A 17,018-nucleotide genomic window follows, 5' to 3' on the forward strand; every position below is an offset into this window, starting at 1 on the left:
AATTTTATTAATGTAAATAAATCGAGCTATAAATATGTATTCGAAGCTATATTTAATGTTAATCTGAACATTTAATTTAGATATAAGTTATTGTACTTTTAAACTTATAAGACTAAAATGATGACTACCTTCTTTTTTCCACCAAAAAATGATGATTCTAATCAAAGAGGTTATGACTGGTAATGTAAGTTGTAAATTATCCAACATTAGTGAACTGTCTCCACAAATTTTTATTAGGGAATGTATAGAAGGAATAAGAATGCAGACCGTTATTCCCAGAAACACCACCAGCACTTGAAAATTGCATATTAATTTCTGCCAAGGGTTTTCTGCAGTCTTAGGCCAAAGTCCAATCAAGTTTAAAGGGAAACGGTTTAATTTTACCGCCCACTCGAAATCTATCTACAGAAACTTTGATGAATACAGACTTCATAATAATAGGATTTGTAATACACAATTCTAAATACACAAATGTATTAATAATTAAGTAAACACTTTGAGCGTAATAATTTAAAATAAGATACTTTTGTACTAATCATGTAAATCTCAAGATTATTCAGAAAATAATAAATAACTAATAATATAATAATGAATAATAATAATAACAGCAAATTCATTGATATAATACAGACATTTTATTAAGGAAAAAACATAGATAGTAAATGATTCAATTGTTTGCACACATGCTTATTAAGATATTTTCTGAAGATCTTTTCATATATAATTAGAATAATTGAAATTTATATAAGCACCTTCATATCCATTATATTTCGAACTTTCCATGTCTAATGTTATCTAAAGACTGATGTCTGTTCCTTTTTCATGAATCGACGTTACCTCCTATGCAAGGGAAAAGCGCCTCTTGCGCATGCTTACAATACTTCTTCTCGAAAGTATCGAACGACCAACTTGCAACAAGGTATTTTAAATATTCTGCTTTTACTCTTACTTCAAATTTCCATCAAGTTATACATCCAGATATTGCCGATTATAAGATGCGCAGGAAACAATTGCAAATATAAAATTGCAGAATATCAGATGGTGCTATAGCGATGAGAAAAAGAATATGCATGAGAATACGCGTATCGATTAATATTTCCATACTTACATAATCCTCTGTTGTATGTGACTGTGGCTTTTAGTAATACACTATAGTATAGAATTTATCGTGCATCGTTTTTATTAGTTTCGAATTTTTAAAATAAATTTGTTGAAATTTTATTGTTTGTTTTTATATCGATTTTTTCAAAATAAATGCAAAATGTAAAAGTATATTGCTAGATTTATTATTTTTAAATGTATATAATATTTATGATTATTACTATTTTGGATAAAATAAAAATGTTTAGTATACTCTGAAAGAAAAAACGGCTGAATATGATGTAATTGGTTGTAGAAGCTAATTAAAAATACTACGCCATATTTTACCATCTAATTTGCTGCAGCAGTCAATCTTTTCTTTTAGTCTAATGATAGTATTTCGAGAATTTTGGAATGTTTTTGCGTCATATACCAATGATAACATTGACCAGCAACTTAATTTATACGTATCGGTTTGTTGTCTATTATTGATTTCCGCAACTGTGATACCATAATTCTTACACTGAACAGATCTGCTTTTGCACTTTAATTTTATGTGTGTATGCGTACGTAATAAATAATTTTAAATATAATATTTAAATGTAAGCAACAAGACAATAAAATCATCTTTTCAAATTAATATTAATATATGAAATACAAAAATTAATTACAATTGTTACACTTAAAGAAAAGATTGCTGCAGCAAATTAGATGATAAAATATGATATAACATTTTTAATTGGCTACAACAACCAAGTTTTGGTTGCGTTAGTCAATTTAAATTCTATACTGACATTGTGGATAGGCTAACAATCAATAACTGGCTGCAGCAACCAAAAATTGATTGTTACAGCGAATTAAAAATGCAATGCCATATTTTACCATCTAATTTGCTGCTGCAACCAATCTTTTCTTTTAGTGTAGGTAATAAGTATAATTGTAAGTTTCTAACAGTAGCTATGAGCTTGAATGCGACAGAACATATATTAGTATGGCCATATTTGATTGTAACAAATCATTACATTATGAATATTTATGTATAATGTATTGGGATTTTGTATTTCAACTGGGATTTAAAATGTGCTATTAAAGAGTATAAGGTATAATTATATATAATTTTATAACCTATTTAATATTATAGAAATAAAGAGATTAATATATAATGTAAATATTACAAAATTAATTTAGTTAGAAGTGATCGCAATAAAATATATATTTTTCAATTAAACAGAAATTCAATTATATAAATATTAATTAACATTTATAATAAAATCCATCCTTTGGGAAATCCATTTTAGAAAAATAGAACAAAAAATTGAGTCGTTGGTCCGAAGTTGTTCATCATATTGTCAATGAATTTATCTATAACTTGTGTTAGTTGGTGCTCGAATTTAATTTGTTTTGAGCATTTTACAAATAATTTTGCCGACGTTTATGTTTAATGACACGTTATATAAAATAAATGATTAGGTTAAAAAATAATTTTTACGTGAATGCATTTCTTTAAATTATGATTCTTTTAAAATTAAATTAAATTTTACATTTGTATTATTATACTTAAGCGAATAGTGACTTAGTTTATTTAATTAATGCATTAAGACATATTTATTTATAAATCATATATCAATACCGATGTAACTGGTTTTCAAAAATTGCATGACATTTGACAAAAATTTTACATGTTTTCATTTTTATTATTACCTTCTTGTTGTATGCAAAACGGATATATATCCGACAGACGTTTTTACTAACTAAAAAACAAATTTTTAATGGTAATATGATTAATAATTTAAATTGAATAGTTAAATAATTATAAAGTTTGATTAAGATAAGATTATATACGTACCTAAAATAAATAATTCAAATTTTATAAGTACTATAGACTTTAATTACATTTTCGTAATTTTAAATAATATTTTAATATAATATTTACAATATTTATAATATTTTACTCAAACATTAAAATATCTTACACTGCAAAATGTGGCCATTGTAACAGGAGACATTTTTCCAACAGTGAGACAAATTTGTTTAGAACCCCTTGTCATTAAAAGCAATAAATCTTCTGCAACTTTTGGATCCATTGTGTACCATTTATTACTATATGCCGCATAATATATTTTATTACACTTAAAAATATTAAAAATACCTTTAGATATCAATTATCACTGTTTCATATATAAATATACACTGTTTCATATATAAATAAAAATTACACTATATACTATATGTACAGTAGTTTATAGTTAACATGCAGAATTATATAACATCACTTTAAATAATTCTGAAATTAAATAAAATATTTATGTAACTACCTGAGCCACTAAAATTTCGCCAAGGACGCAATATAGGCACATGTGTGTAAATATATTGATAACAGTGGATATGAAATAGATTGAGTGAGTGATCGATATATTATTTCCTTCATCAAAAAGCTAATTAAGTTATAAAAAATATAAACGGAAAAACATAATTATTTATGTTACTATTAGTATTAATATTTAATTTTGTAATAATGTGTAAGGAAGAGGAGTACAAAACAGCCTTATTAATTCTTCTTCTTTAAATGTAATAACTTATTAATCATAATTATTAAAGTGTACACCATTATTCAGTAGGATAATTTTGACATAAACGTCTTTTTATTTAACTTTTAAATACTTACGCTAATTACTCGAAATCCATAGAAAGCGAAGAGAATCGCAAAATATATAAATAAAGAGAGAAGTATTCCATTATAAGTATCTTCAATAATATCAATAGCTCTATAAAAGATATTTTATGTAGCAAATATATTTCATCACATATTTTGTGTAGATTATCTTATTATTATAGATTATTTTATTTACGTATACGTTTTCTTACAAATAACGAACCTAAGCAAACGGATATGTTTTGTTAAGCAGAGTTTTAGTATTTTGTGATAATTTATATATTTATCCAAATATTGCATACGATTCTCAAGAATGTCTAATTGACCGCATATATGAAAAACCACGAGACTTAGAAAATTATCTACTGCACTATAGATCATCATAGCGATAGCTACATAGATGACTTGACCAATAAATGTTAATTCATATTGAGGTCTTTTTGTTATATCGTAAATGTAATGAGTTTGTAAAGGCATTGGTGTCCTTCCTGGGTCAGTAATATTAGGTGTCAGTCTTACTGACATTCCAAAAATAGGCAACACTGCGACAAAGAAACACGCTAATGCCATTATACAATAGGAACAGATAATAATTATACGTGCATTCTGCGCTCTTCGGATCATGATATTCCTCTCTTGATTACTTTTTAACATTATCCAATCCTTTGCGATCATATTTATAATTGGTATAATAGCTTAAATAATTTTATGCACATTAATTTTACAGGGTAGCTGAATTAAAATATGTTTAAATTTAATCTTAATCTGTAAAGATTTTAAAAAGAATACATCGAAATACTATCATTACTTTCGTATTCTCTGAAGAAAAATATTATTACAAATCTATAAAAATGTTAATTTCTTAACGTACCAATCTCTTAATATAGATACCATATAAATTTTATGATATATATAAATATAAATTCTATATAAAGTATTTTATTTCTAAATAAATATACAGAGTTTGGTGAGTAACGATAAATCTTTCGCACAGTAGTAGAGCGGACTAAACTAAGTCTAAAAATTCTCTACCATTTTGAAATTTTTGTAATAATTACCAAGATATTAATTACGAAAAATCAACAATATATTAGTCTTCAATAATTTTTTACTCGAGTATTATCAAATTTACAAAAAATCAGCAAGAGAAAATTATTTATCTTTTTTTCATAGAGCTCTAAGAATTTTTTATCAACTTTTTAGTACTGCATTTTTATATATTGACAACTATTTTCACCAACATTTGAAAATGCGGTCCTAAAAAATTTTGAAAAAATTGTCAGAGCTCTATGAGAAAATATACATTTTTTCTCCTGCTGTTTTTCTGTAAAGTTGATAGTACTTGAGTAAAAAATTATTAAAAACTAATATTCGGCGATATTTAGCAATTAATATCTTGTTAACTATTGTGAAAATTGTAAAATGGTAAAGAACTTTTTAACTCAGTTTAATCCGCTCTATCCCTATGCAAGAGTTTTATCATTACTTATCAAACATCCTGTATATATGTGAATATTTATTCACACACATAGATTTAATTTATGATGTAATTTTTTATAATCATTTGTAATATGTTTCTATATAAAGTAATTAGCAAAATTGATTCTCTCATAAAAAGATTGTATTAAGAAAAAAATAGTACATATTTAATTCTAATAAATCATACGTACATGTACATATATGATTTTCAAGATGTAAAAAATTTAAAATGTACGGATTTCAGGAATTTTATTATTTAACAATCTATTGAAAAATAGTCTACATGTATATAAAAATATATATTAATATATGAATTGATTTTATCGTAATGTAAGTGAATTGTGTGATCTATATGTTTGTGAAACTATTTTAATTTGAATATTTAATTCATATGTAAGTTATAATACATACTTTTAAAGCTTGCAACAGTTATACAAATAAACAAAATGATGATTACCTTCTTTTTTCCACCAAAAAATCATAATTCTAATTAAGCAGCTTATGACTGGTAAAGTAAATTGTAAATTATCTAACATTAGTAAACCGTCTCCGAAAATTTTTATTAGGGAATGTATACAGGGAATAACAAGGCCAAGTAATCCCAAAAAAGTCATCAGCACTCGAAAATTGCATATTAATTTTTGTTGAGAATTTTGTGCAGTCTTCGGCCAAAGTCCAATCAAATTTAAAGTAAAACGATTTAATTTCACCGCCCACTCGAAATCTACCTGCAGAAATCTAAGTAAGTACATTGTTCATAATTATAGGATTTGTAATATACAATCCCAACTGTCATAAATGTATCTATGATTGAACTAAACACATTGCATAAAATACTTTAAAATAAGATATTTTTGAACATTTCGTATTAATCATGCAAGAGTTTAAAGATTATTCACGAAGTAATAAATAAATAATAATAAAAATAAATGATTTTGTTTGTTGCAGTTAGATATAAGTAACTAAAGACGTAATAAATGTAGATTGCATATTTCAATAAAGTTGTCACTATTAATTTAGAAAAAGGAAGACAAGATAACTTAGCGTACTGTTTTTTCTCTTTCTCTCTCTCTCTCTCTCTCTCTCTCTCTCTAAAATATTAATGTAATATCAAGGCTAGTGGACATATAAGATTAAATTGCCTTTGTTATACATTACTTTTTCTATTCTCAGAAAATTATATGATACATTATGTGCATGCTCCAAGTATTCATTATGCTTCCCACATAAAGCAAATTATACCACAAAAAGATACGATTATTCAATATTGCGTTCTGTTTTTATGAATGCTCTAAGATCAAAAAACAGGAAATTGCAGTCTATATCTATTACTACAAGACATAAAAGTCTTAAAATGTTATATGAATATTAATTTGAGTGAATAAGTAAGAATAATATAGTCACGTAACATTCTAAAAATTGTATACATATAGGATGTAACTAAAGCTATTACAATATATGTAAACTTTGATGTTCAATACGTTCATAAGAAACACAAATTCACTGAGATAATCCCAACTTATTCGTTAATAATGAAAATATAAAACGTGGATTATAAATAGTACCACCATTTGCACATTTCTAATAACGTATTTCTTTAAGGATCTTTTTGCATATAATTAAAATTATTCGAAATTATAAGCACCTTGGTATCCATTATATTTCGAACTTTCCATGTCCAGTGTTATCTAAAGACTGACGTCTATTCCTTTTTCGTGAATCGACATTACCTTTGATACAAGGAAAAAGCATTCCTTGCGCATGCTTAAAATATGACTTCTTGAAAGTATCGAACGATCAACTTGCAACAAAGTACTTTAAATACTTCTTCTCTTATTTCAAATTTGTATCAAGTTTTCATTAGTACCTATCGCGGGGAAACAATTGCAAATAAAAAATTGTACAATGTCAGATCGTAATATAGTGAAATGAAAAAAAAAGTATATGTATCTACTATATTTCTATACTTCCACAATTCTCCGTTGTCTATAATTGCTTATAATAAAGTGCTAACGTAGAACTTACTATGTATTGCTTTTATATGTGCGGTTTCCAATTTTTTAAATAAATTGGCTAAAATTTTATTGTTTTTTATTTAGAGTTTTTTAAGATAAATACAAAACATAAAAATGTATTGTTAAATCAGATGATTTATCTTTAATTCTCTATTCATTATATTTATGGTTCTAATCATAACATAAATTCTAATCATAATATTTATGATTATTATTATTGATCAAAAAAATGTTAAATATAATGATTGCTTGTCTCGAGAATTTGAGATCATTTTTGAATAATAAGCCGATAATAAAATTTGCACTTAATTTATACACATTAATCTGCTATCGATTTTTAACTTTTGTAATTTTTTTTTTGATATTATAATTTTTACTTAACAACTACTTTTACAATCTAGTTCTATGTACGTAACAAATAAATTTTAATATAATATTTAAATGTAAGAAGCAAGGAAATAAAACTAACTTTACAAATTAATACTAATTAAATAAATTAAAACTAATATTAGCTGAATTTAATTATAAGTAATAAATAATTATAAATTTGTATGATTAGTTATGAGTCTGAGACGCGACAAAATATATTATATATCATTGTCCATTTTTAATTGTAACAAATCTTTATATTATAAACATTTATATATTTTGTAATTCAATTGGCGTTAAAAATATGTTTATGTATTAGGTATTAAGTTGTTGTATAGCATACTATATACTTTATATAAATAAAAAAATTCTTTATATTATATATAACGTAAAAAAAAAACACATGATTTCATTTAATTGGGAATGACCGTAATATTTTAGAAGCTTCTATGAAGTTCTAATAGTAAAAACTGAACACATAAGTAATTGTTATAGAAATTAAGCGATTTTTTGAAATTTTTTATTAAATAAAATTTTTATTAAATAAAGTAACTTTTAAAATATATTATCATTATTTAAAACTACTTACCTGTATTTAACGGTATATTTTATAAAATAAATAATTCAATTTATAAAGCAAATTTGGTTATATAAAATTTACGAAAACCCGTTATTATACAATAGAAATAATCAAAATACATTATAGAAATGTCCTAAAAATATCATATTTTCTAAATATGGTTTTAGGATATCAATCCATCAAAGTATTTTAGACCCATCTGTTGTGTAGGTTTTTTAATTTATAATTTTTTAAAATTTAATTTTACATGTGTGTTATTACTTAAGAGAAATTTATTTCTTAGCTTATTTCTTTTGATTAATGCATTAAGATATATTTATTTGTAAATTCATAAGATATATTTATTTGTAAATAATATACATAGTATTGATATGTTTAAACTGGTGTTTTATCAAAAATTGCATGTTTGAAAAAATTTCTCATGTGTGTCATTTTTTCTATTATCTTCTTGTTGTATGCAAAACGGATATATACCCGGCAGATGTTTTTACTAACTAAAAAACAAATTTTTGGTGGTAATATGTTTAATAATATCAATGTAAGTACATGAGTAAGTAAGTAAGTAATTAAAATAATACATTAAATGTAAAATTTAATTCTTTATTAACAAATTTTTATGAATGTTTAGTAGTACCAAACAATATTTTAATATAATATTTTTAATTAAATATTAAAGTATCTTACACTGCAAAATGTGGTCATCGTAACAGGAAATATTTTTCCAACGGTGAGATAGATTGGTTTCGACCCTCTTGTCATTAAGATTAACAAATTGTTTGTGGTTTTTGGGTCCATAGTGTACCATTTATTATTATATGCCGCGTAATATATATTATTGCACTTAAAAATATCAAAAATATTTTTAAACAAGTTACTGTTTAAATAGTTTCACAACTAAATAGAGAAAGTATATTGTAAACATTGTATATTGTATAATAGTTTGCAAATTTAATCACGCAATATTCAATTTATATGATTTCTATAATGAAAATATATATTATATGTAACTAACCTGAGCCATTAGAATTTCCCCGAGAATGCAATATAGACACATATGTCCAAATAAATTTAAAATGGTTAATGTAAAAAATACGAAACGAATAATTGGTAAATGATTTCCTTCGTTGAATACCTTCAATTATTTAATTTATAAGTTTTACACACACACAAAAAAAACACACACACACACACACACACACACACACACACACACAAAGATGTAATATCTCATAATTAAAATTATTTCAGGTGTCTATAATAAAATATGTTATAAGCAAAAATTTAGATACACACATTAGTAGTTTTGTAGTGTTAAGAATTAATTAATATGAATTCTAATTTTTAAGCGTTTTGATACTTACACTAATTATCCGAAATGCGTAGAAAGCGAATAGTATCGCAAAATATATAAACAAGGAGAGGAGTATATTATTATACATATCTTCAATAGCATCAATAGCTCTATAAAGCGTATCATGAATATATTCGATTATACAGGGTGATTCATAACAACCGTTTGATTTTGAAATACTATATTTCTTATTTAATTCTAAAATAATTTTTCCTTTACTAAAGTTTTATCTAAAGCTAGTTTTTAAATTATAAAAAAAAATAGTTAGTAACTTACGGGAATTATAATTTAAAAAAACAAAGTTTTAGATAAAATTTTAGTAAAGGAAAAATTGTTTTAAAAGTAAGTCAAGGAATACGGCATTTCAAGGATAAATGATTGTTCTAAATTGTATTCACTTTGTATATTTCGGACAGATTATATGTGCGTATATTTTCTTAACAAATCTAATAACAAACCTAAGTAAACGAAGATGTTTATCTATACAGCACTTTAGCACTTTTTGATAATTTGTGTACTTATCCAAATGTGTCAAACGACTCTTGATAATGTCTAACTGACCAGATATATGAAAAATTAGAAGACTGAGAAAATTGTCAATTCCAGTGTAGATCATCAAGGCAATAACTATGTAGATGACTTGACTAAGAAATGTCAGTTCATATTGCGGTCGTTTTGTTATATCGTAAACATAGTAGCTTTGCACAAGCATTGGTTTTCCTGGATCAGTAATGTTGGGAGTCAATCTCATTGACATTCCGAAAGTAGGTGGTATAACGAGAAAAAAGCACTGTATTCCCATTAGGCAATAGGCACAAATAATAATTATGCGTGCACTTTGCGCTCTTTGGATCATGAAACATTTTTCTTGATCACTTTTTGATTTTATCCAATCATCCGTGATCATATTTATAATGGGTACAATAGCTTAAAATGATTTAAAAGATAAAGAATTTTATTTATATTTTTTAGCGTTGTTAAGTGAAAGTATATCAATTTTAATTCTAGCAGTAAAATAGAAAAAAGAAATGTATACAATGTTAATATTTTCTCTGCAAAAAAACTATGTTATATTTTAATGTCATAAATAAAACGATGTGAATTATTAGAAAGATTCTTTGAGGAGATTGAAAGTATTGTTGAAATTCTTGACAATTTTTTGTGATAAATTCAGTAAATGTATGAAAGTGAATTTCGAATGATATTTATATGACATGTAAAAAATTAACAAAAAAAATATTTTTTATTAGCAAATACTTTATATATAAGTATATGATGCATAAGTTCCATTTTTTTATGGTCGTTTTGCAGTGATATCTCTTGGTAATCCGAGTAGCGAATTTTAGTTATAAATTTTAGGAGGCCTGCCGATACAGAGTAAACCACACACAACTTACTTAAAACATTTTATCGAAATATTCATTTCTTAGTACAAAGAAACTTAAAAATACTGAGTTTATATTTATATAATTGCATATTTATATAAATATTTGTCAATAAAGAATGTATTTTTTTACTCTTTATATGTTGTATATATGTAGTAAAAGGATTAAAATGCTTACCTTCTTTTTTCCACCAAAAAATTGTGATTCTAATTACGCAGCTTATAATTGGTAAAGTAAATTGTAAATTGTCTAACATTAGCAAAACGTCACCAAAAATTCTTATCAGGGAATGTATAGAAGGAATAACAAGACAGACCATTAGTCCCAGAAAAATCACCAGCACTCGAAAATTGCACATTAATTTTTGCCAAGGATTTTGTACGTTTTTGGGCCAAAGTCCAAGCAAATCTAAAGTGAAACGGTTTAGTTTCACCGCCCATTCGAAATCTACCTACAGAAACCTTGATAAGTATAGTGCACATAATAATAAGATTTGTGACACACGACTCGAAACATACACAGATGTATTACATAATAATTGAGACACCGTGTGGAATAGTTTAAAGTAAGATATTTTTAAATATTTTGTAGTAATTATGCAAGTCTAAAAATTATTTAGGAAATAATAAATGACTAACAACAATAATAACAACAACAACAATAACAACAATAACAATAACAACAACAACAACAACAAAAATAATAATAATAATAACTGATTTTAGTCGTTGTAGTTATATATATGTTAACTAATTATAGACGTAATAAGTATAGATTGCTCATTTCAATAAAGCGGTTATTATAGTTCAGAAAGAGATAGATAACTTAATGCGTGTTGCTCTTTCTTTCTCTCTCTTTCTTTCTAAAATATTAGTAGAGTTAATGATCACACAAAGTTAAATTGCCTTTCTTATCGTCCTTCTCTTAGAAAAAAAATACTTATATGCTTCAAGTCTATTACGCTTCCCACTCAAAGAGAATTAAAAAGAGATACAGTTACATTTCAACATTGCGTTCTTTTTTTAACGCAGCACAAATGCTAAGATCAGTTTAGAATAGGGAACGTGCAATCTATATCTATTATATCTATTCCTAAGCATAATAAAATTAAAATGTTATTATAGAAATATTAAAAAGGGTAAATAATTCATATAATATTTTAGGAATTTTGTGTACTTATAGCATGTAACTATTGTTGTTACAATAAAAATTTGATATTCAATACGTTCATAAAAAACGGAAATTCAATGAGGTAATCGAATTTTTCGTTAACGACGAAAACATAAAACGTTGATTATAAATGATATCACTGTTTGCACACATTTCTAATAACATATTTCCTTAAGGTCCTTTTTACATATAATTACAACAATTGAAACTATAAGAACCTTAGTATCCATCATATTTTGAACTTTTCATGTCCACTGTTATTTAAAGACTGACGTTTATTCCTTTTTCATGAATCGATGATACTTCTTGCGCAAGGAAAAAGTGCTTCTTACGCATGCTTGCAATACTACTTCTTGAAAGTATCGAACGATCAACTTGCAACAAAATGTTTTAAATATTCTGCTTCTATTCTCATTTCTTTTCATCAAATTTCTAGTTACCATCGCAAAATACAATTGCAAATAAGAAATTGCACTGTATCAGATGATGATATTGTAATGAATAAAAAAAAAAAAAAAAAAAAACGCATGAGTATTTTGTATCAGTTATTTCCATACTTCTATAATTCTCGTTGTCTATAACTGTTGCTCATAGTAGTATAGTTTAGAACTTATTGTGTATCGCTTTTATAGTGTCTAATTTTTTAAATAAAATTGCTAAAATTTTATTGTTTGTTTTTGTATCTAGTTCTTTCTTTCAAGGAAAATGGAAAACTTAAGCGTGTATTGCTATGATCAGATTATATTCATCTTTAATTCTACATAATGTTTATAATAATTATTATTATTATGGATAAAAGAAAAATATATAATAACTATAGTTTATTTGGAGAATTTGAAATCGTTTTTTAGTTATAAGCTGATAATTAAATTGACTAGCAACTTAATTTATACATATTGCAATTTGGTATTTATTATTGATTTTCATAATTTTAATATTGTAATTCTTATTAAATAGTTACTTTTACATTCTAAATTTATGTATGTAATGAATACAATTTAAATATATTTAATATTTGTATGCAAGAAGCAAGGAAATAAAATTAACTTTACATTAATATTAATATCAGCAAACATAAAAAAATTAAGTGATAGGAAATTTTAAATTTATAAGTGCAGCTATGAGCTTGAATGCGACAAAATATATATCTTTGGTCATCTTTGATTGTTTGTAACAAATCATTACATTATGAACATTAATGTGTTTGGATTTTGTAAATTGAAAATGTGCTGTTAAAGTATAAAGTAGTTTTATCACATTCTTTCTCTCTCTATATACTTTTATATAAATAAAGAGATTAATTATTGTAAAATAAACATTATTTAATTTGGAATAATTGCAATATTTTAGAAGCTTATAACATTTTTAACGAAAACTAAACAAAAGAAACTATTATAAAAACCAAGCCAAAACCATCTTTTTATGGTTTTATGAAACAAGTGACTTTTAAAATATTTTATCATATTATTTAAAGCTACTAGTTTTATATTTATTAATGTAATTTTACATTATAGGGGAATCACGATAACTTTGATCTTGACATATGTCAAGGTCACGATCTTAAGTGATTTCCAATAGATTTTAGTCGTTGTTTGTTAAAAAATTATTAACAAAAATTATTGTTCAATCATTGTTTTATTGTTCAAATCAACTTGCAATAAGGTACTTTAAATATTTTCCTTTGTTTCCAACTTTCATTTAATTTTCCACACCAACTATCGCGCAAAACATGTGCGAATAAAAAATTGCATAGTACTATGGTATATATTATACTTTTGACGAAAAAACATACGTACGTACACCAGTTATATTTCCATGATTATATAATTCTCTGTTGCTTATAACTGTAGTTAGTAATAAATTGCACAGAAATTATAATATGTATTATTTTTATGTCTTTATAATTTTTTAAATATAAATTTTCAAAAATATTAATATATTATTCTTTTTTATATTCAAAATTTTAAAATAAATGCAAAACGTAAAGTTTAATAAATTAAGTTATTAAAATAAGTTGCTAGTTAATAAAAATAAAAAATTATTTTTATAGAAATTTTATTGGATATTTTTTATAGCAATATGATAAAATTAAAAGAAATTTTTCAAAAATATCGTTGTTCCTGAGTGCGGAAAAAATTTCAACATGGAGTCAATAATAATTATACGGATTTTACAATTCTATTTTGACCGTTAAAGTAAATGATTGAAAATCCAAGAAAAATTTCTACATAAAATGTAAAATAAAGTAATAAAAAAAATGATGGTGACTTACTAGAATGAAGTGCATTCATGTCGACAACAAATCTACAAATTCTGATTTGAAAATTATCATTATCTTAAGGGTAAGTAAAAAATATTCCAACAATGTGATGACTATTATGACAATTGATTTTTTGTTTTTATTATTAGGTGTAGTAAAAAGTCATCGCGTATTTTATAGCTCAAAGTTGTATATACAATATCTTCGTCAATAATGAATGAAATTCAAATTTAAAAAAAGGGTTTTAAAGCTTGAAATCTCTACTTTTAAAAGCTTATCACATTTTTTAAGTTTATATGAGTTTGATAATTTTTACATACCAAAAACTACGAGCTGAAAAAGACGAAAAATTTTCTTCTCACTTTGTGGATTTGTAACGTGTCCAAAACGAATTTGAGAAAATTTTCGATTACATATCGTGAAAGCTTGATACTTTTTAAATATTCCTACGACTTTTGATTACTGAGTTATCGCGGATTAAATAAAAGAATTATTTTGACTTTAATTGCTCTATTAAAAATTGTCGTATCGTATAATTTAAAAAAGAGATTTTTAAAGCTGAAACTTTACTCTATTAAGATATATTTATATTGTTGGTAAGAAAGTAATTGCAGTTTTTACTGATAGGTGTCTTTTAAAAATACGCGATGACTTTTTACTACACCTAATATTATATTTGTTATCTTTAATTTTACATAATTTTATATGATTATTATTATTATGAATACAAATTTATATAATAATTATTAATATGAATAAAAGAATTTAAGAAATGCATTTGCATGTCATATTAATTGGTATTTGCTGAAATAATAGATTTCAATAATAAAATTTTTTTATATATCGTTCTCTATATCTCAATATATGAAATATTTATCTAAAAGTGAATTATTTTAGGAAATATTTTACTTTTATGTATTAATATAAGATATATAAAATATCTTATAAACCAGTTATTTTGTGATAACTATACCTCGTACTTTTTATGTAAAATGATGCATAAAATTGATTTATTTAAACTTTTTTTGTTAAATAAAAGTAAAAATAATTTCAAAATCCAAATTACAGACATATTTCCATCTAGAACAAATGTTAATTACAAAATATCGTTTTAAAATGATAAAATCTTATTTAAAACTTTATATTTATTAAATATATAGGTTTTTTTCATATTTATGCAATTATTGAATTAATCATAATATAAATTCATTATTTAAAATTAAATAGTTAACACAATTAACTTTACCATACGTTTCAGAAGAAAGATGGATATATATAGACTACGATTCAGATTACAGAATTTAATTTCAGATTTTATCCTGCATCATTTAATATAATTCAATTATTTTCTATCGAACTCTGCACTAAAATCTATAATTTATTTTATATTTGATTAATGCTCGCATAGTTCTTACATTATTTTTTTAATAAATAATTAAAGTGTCAAAATGAATAATATCAAAAAGAATTCAAATATATCTCACTTTTAATTTCTTGTTGTATGTAAGACGGACATATAGCCGACTGACGTTTTTACTAACTGAAAAACGTAATTAATATATAACACAGTACGACAAAAATCGAATTTTTTTCCTTCTATGAAAAAATCAAAGAGATTCTGAAAGTAGATGTAAAAAAAATACCCATATCTGAGCGTTTTACCAGATTTAGTTGTTAACGTTTTTTAAGTATCATATTAAATGTCTTTTTATAATATTGTACAGCATAGATTTTTTCCCATGAAAAACTCAAAGAGATTCTGAAAGTAGATGTTAGGAAAATTAATAAAAAATAAAGACTTCCGTAAATTGTTGAATACAGTGGAAAAACGAGCATGAAATGGTTTGAGCCGCCGAATTGAAAATTTTCTGGGCAATAAAAAAGTCGACAATTACAAAAAAATTGTTGCTGTAATGATTTTGACTTTTTATGCAATGAAAGTTACCATGTTAACATGTTACTCAAAATATACTTTTTTTTACAATCATTGGATTTTTTTTCCATCGAATTTAGGTGAATTCAGAATTTGGATGAATTCAAATTTGGATGAACATAATGAATATTTTTACCAAGACATTGCGATCATTGAGAAACGCTTCAAAGGAAAAGACATCAGAGACATGCCTGGTGAATACTGTTGGTCTATTGTTCGTGATACAAAACCGGAATCATACAAACGGCAAATCAAATGACCAAGATTCTTATAATAATTATAATTATAATTGTATTATTATTATTATTCAAAAATTTGAAAATATATGAAAAAAAAATAATTTTCAGTTATTTTTTTTTGTATTCGGACTCATCGCATAATTTTACATGCAAAAACGTCAATTACTTATTTTAAAATATTATTATATAATTTAAAACAATTGTAAAACACCAATATAAAACAAATACGATAAATGGCTGCATAATAAATATTAATGACTTCTGATCTGGTATAACGCTGAGACATGGGTATTTTGTTTTTACATTTACTTTCAGAATCTGTTTGATTTTTCCACCGTCGGGAATGTGTGTTGTACTATGTAATAATAATTCTAATAATTAATTAATATTAAAATTTAACAAACAAAGTTAAAATAAAACAAAAAATTTAAATTTTATATTGTAAAATATGATACAAATCCCCGGGAAAAAATATTCTATATATAATTATATAAAATTATATAT

General features: G+C 24.4%; 4 protein-coding genes across 4 annotated transcripts in view; all 4 read right to left on the reverse strand.

Annotated features, from left to right (window-relative positions):
• LOC108755822 (odorant receptor 85b-like) overlaps nucleotides 1–329 on the reverse strand; it is a 3,680-nt gene extending 3,351 nt beyond the window's left edge. The window contains exon 1 of the mRNA XM_018499122.1: nucleotides 129–329. Coding sequence (XP_018354624.1) covers nucleotides 129–207 — 79 coding nt within the window. The 5' untranslated portion in view covers nucleotides 208–329. The remainder of the gene's footprint in view (nucleotides 1–128) is intronic.
• Nucleotides 330–2,777: 2,448 nt separating this feature from the next.
• Nucleotides 2,778–4,408, reverse strand: LOC108755827 (odorant receptor 67c-like). The gene is made up of 5 exons (XM_018499126.1): nucleotides 3,957–4,408; nucleotides 3,746–3,845; nucleotides 3,396–3,515; nucleotides 3,054–3,209; nucleotides 2,778–2,831 (listed from the first exon to the last, which is right to left on the reverse strand). Exons 1-5 carry the CDS (start codon nucleotides 4,406–4,408, stop codon nucleotides 2,778–2,780), a joined length of 882 nt encoding a protein of 293 aa, XP_018354628.1.
• A 4,208-nt stretch (nucleotides 4,409–8,616) lies between these two features.
• On the reverse strand, nucleotides 8,617–10,434 carry LOC108755826 (odorant receptor Or2-like). Its single transcript, XM_018499125.1, has 5 exons — nucleotides 9,986–10,434; nucleotides 9,538–9,637; nucleotides 9,189–9,308; nucleotides 8,861–9,016; nucleotides 8,617–8,670 (listed from the first exon to the last, which is right to left on the reverse strand). The coding sequence occupies exons 1-5, from the start codon at nucleotides 10,432–10,434 to the stop codon at nucleotides 8,617–8,619; spliced, it is 879 nt and encodes a 292-aa protein (XP_018354627.1).
• A 5,394-nt stretch (nucleotides 10,435–15,828) lies between these two features.
• Nucleotides 15,829–17,018, reverse strand: part of LOC108755824 (odorant receptor 43a-like) — a 3,746-nt gene continuing 2,556 nt past the window's right edge. The window contains exon 5 of the mRNA XM_018499124.1: nucleotides 15,829–15,882. Coding sequence (XP_018354626.1) covers nucleotides 15,829–15,882 — 54 coding nt within the window. The remainder of the gene's footprint in view (nucleotides 15,883–17,018) is intronic.

This window comes from Trachymyrmex septentrionalis, unplaced genomic scaffold (genome assembly GCF_001594115.1).
Source record: "Trachymyrmex septentrionalis isolate Tsep2-gDNA-1 unplaced genomic scaffold, Tsep1.0 scaffold9, whole genome shotgun sequence".
In the NCBI taxonomy this organism is placed as follows: Eukaryota; Metazoa; Arthropoda; class Insecta; order Hymenoptera; family Formicidae; genus Trachymyrmex; species Trachymyrmex septentrionalis.

Excerpts from the sequence above, each read along its gene's own strand:
- LOC108755826 (XM_018499125.1), bottom strand. The coding sequence starts at position 10,434 with ATGATCACGGATGATTGGATAAAATCAAAAAGTGATCAAGAAAAATGT. Across the intron at positions 9,638-9,985 it reads AAACATCTTCGTTTACTTAG|AGCTATTGATGCTATTGAAG; the intron begins GTTTGTTATTAG and ends TACGCTTTATAG. Across the intron at positions 9,309-9,537 it reads ACGCATTTCGGATAATTAGT|GTATTCAACGAAGGAAATCA; the intron begins GTAAGTATCAAA and ends AAATAATTGAAG.
- LOC108755827 (XM_018499126.1), bottom strand. The coding sequence starts at position 4,408 with ATGATCGCAAAGGATTGGATAATGTTAAAAAGTAATCAAGAGAGGAAT. Across the intron at positions 3,516-3,745 it reads ATGGATTTCGAGTAATTAGC|CTTTTTGATGAAGGAAATAA; the intron begins GTAAGTATTTAA and ends TAACTTAATTAG. Across the intron at positions 2,832-3,053 it reads CAATGGCCACATTTTGCAGT|TTAGTAAAAACGTCTGTCGG; the intron begins GTAAGATATTTT and ends TTTGTTTTTTAG.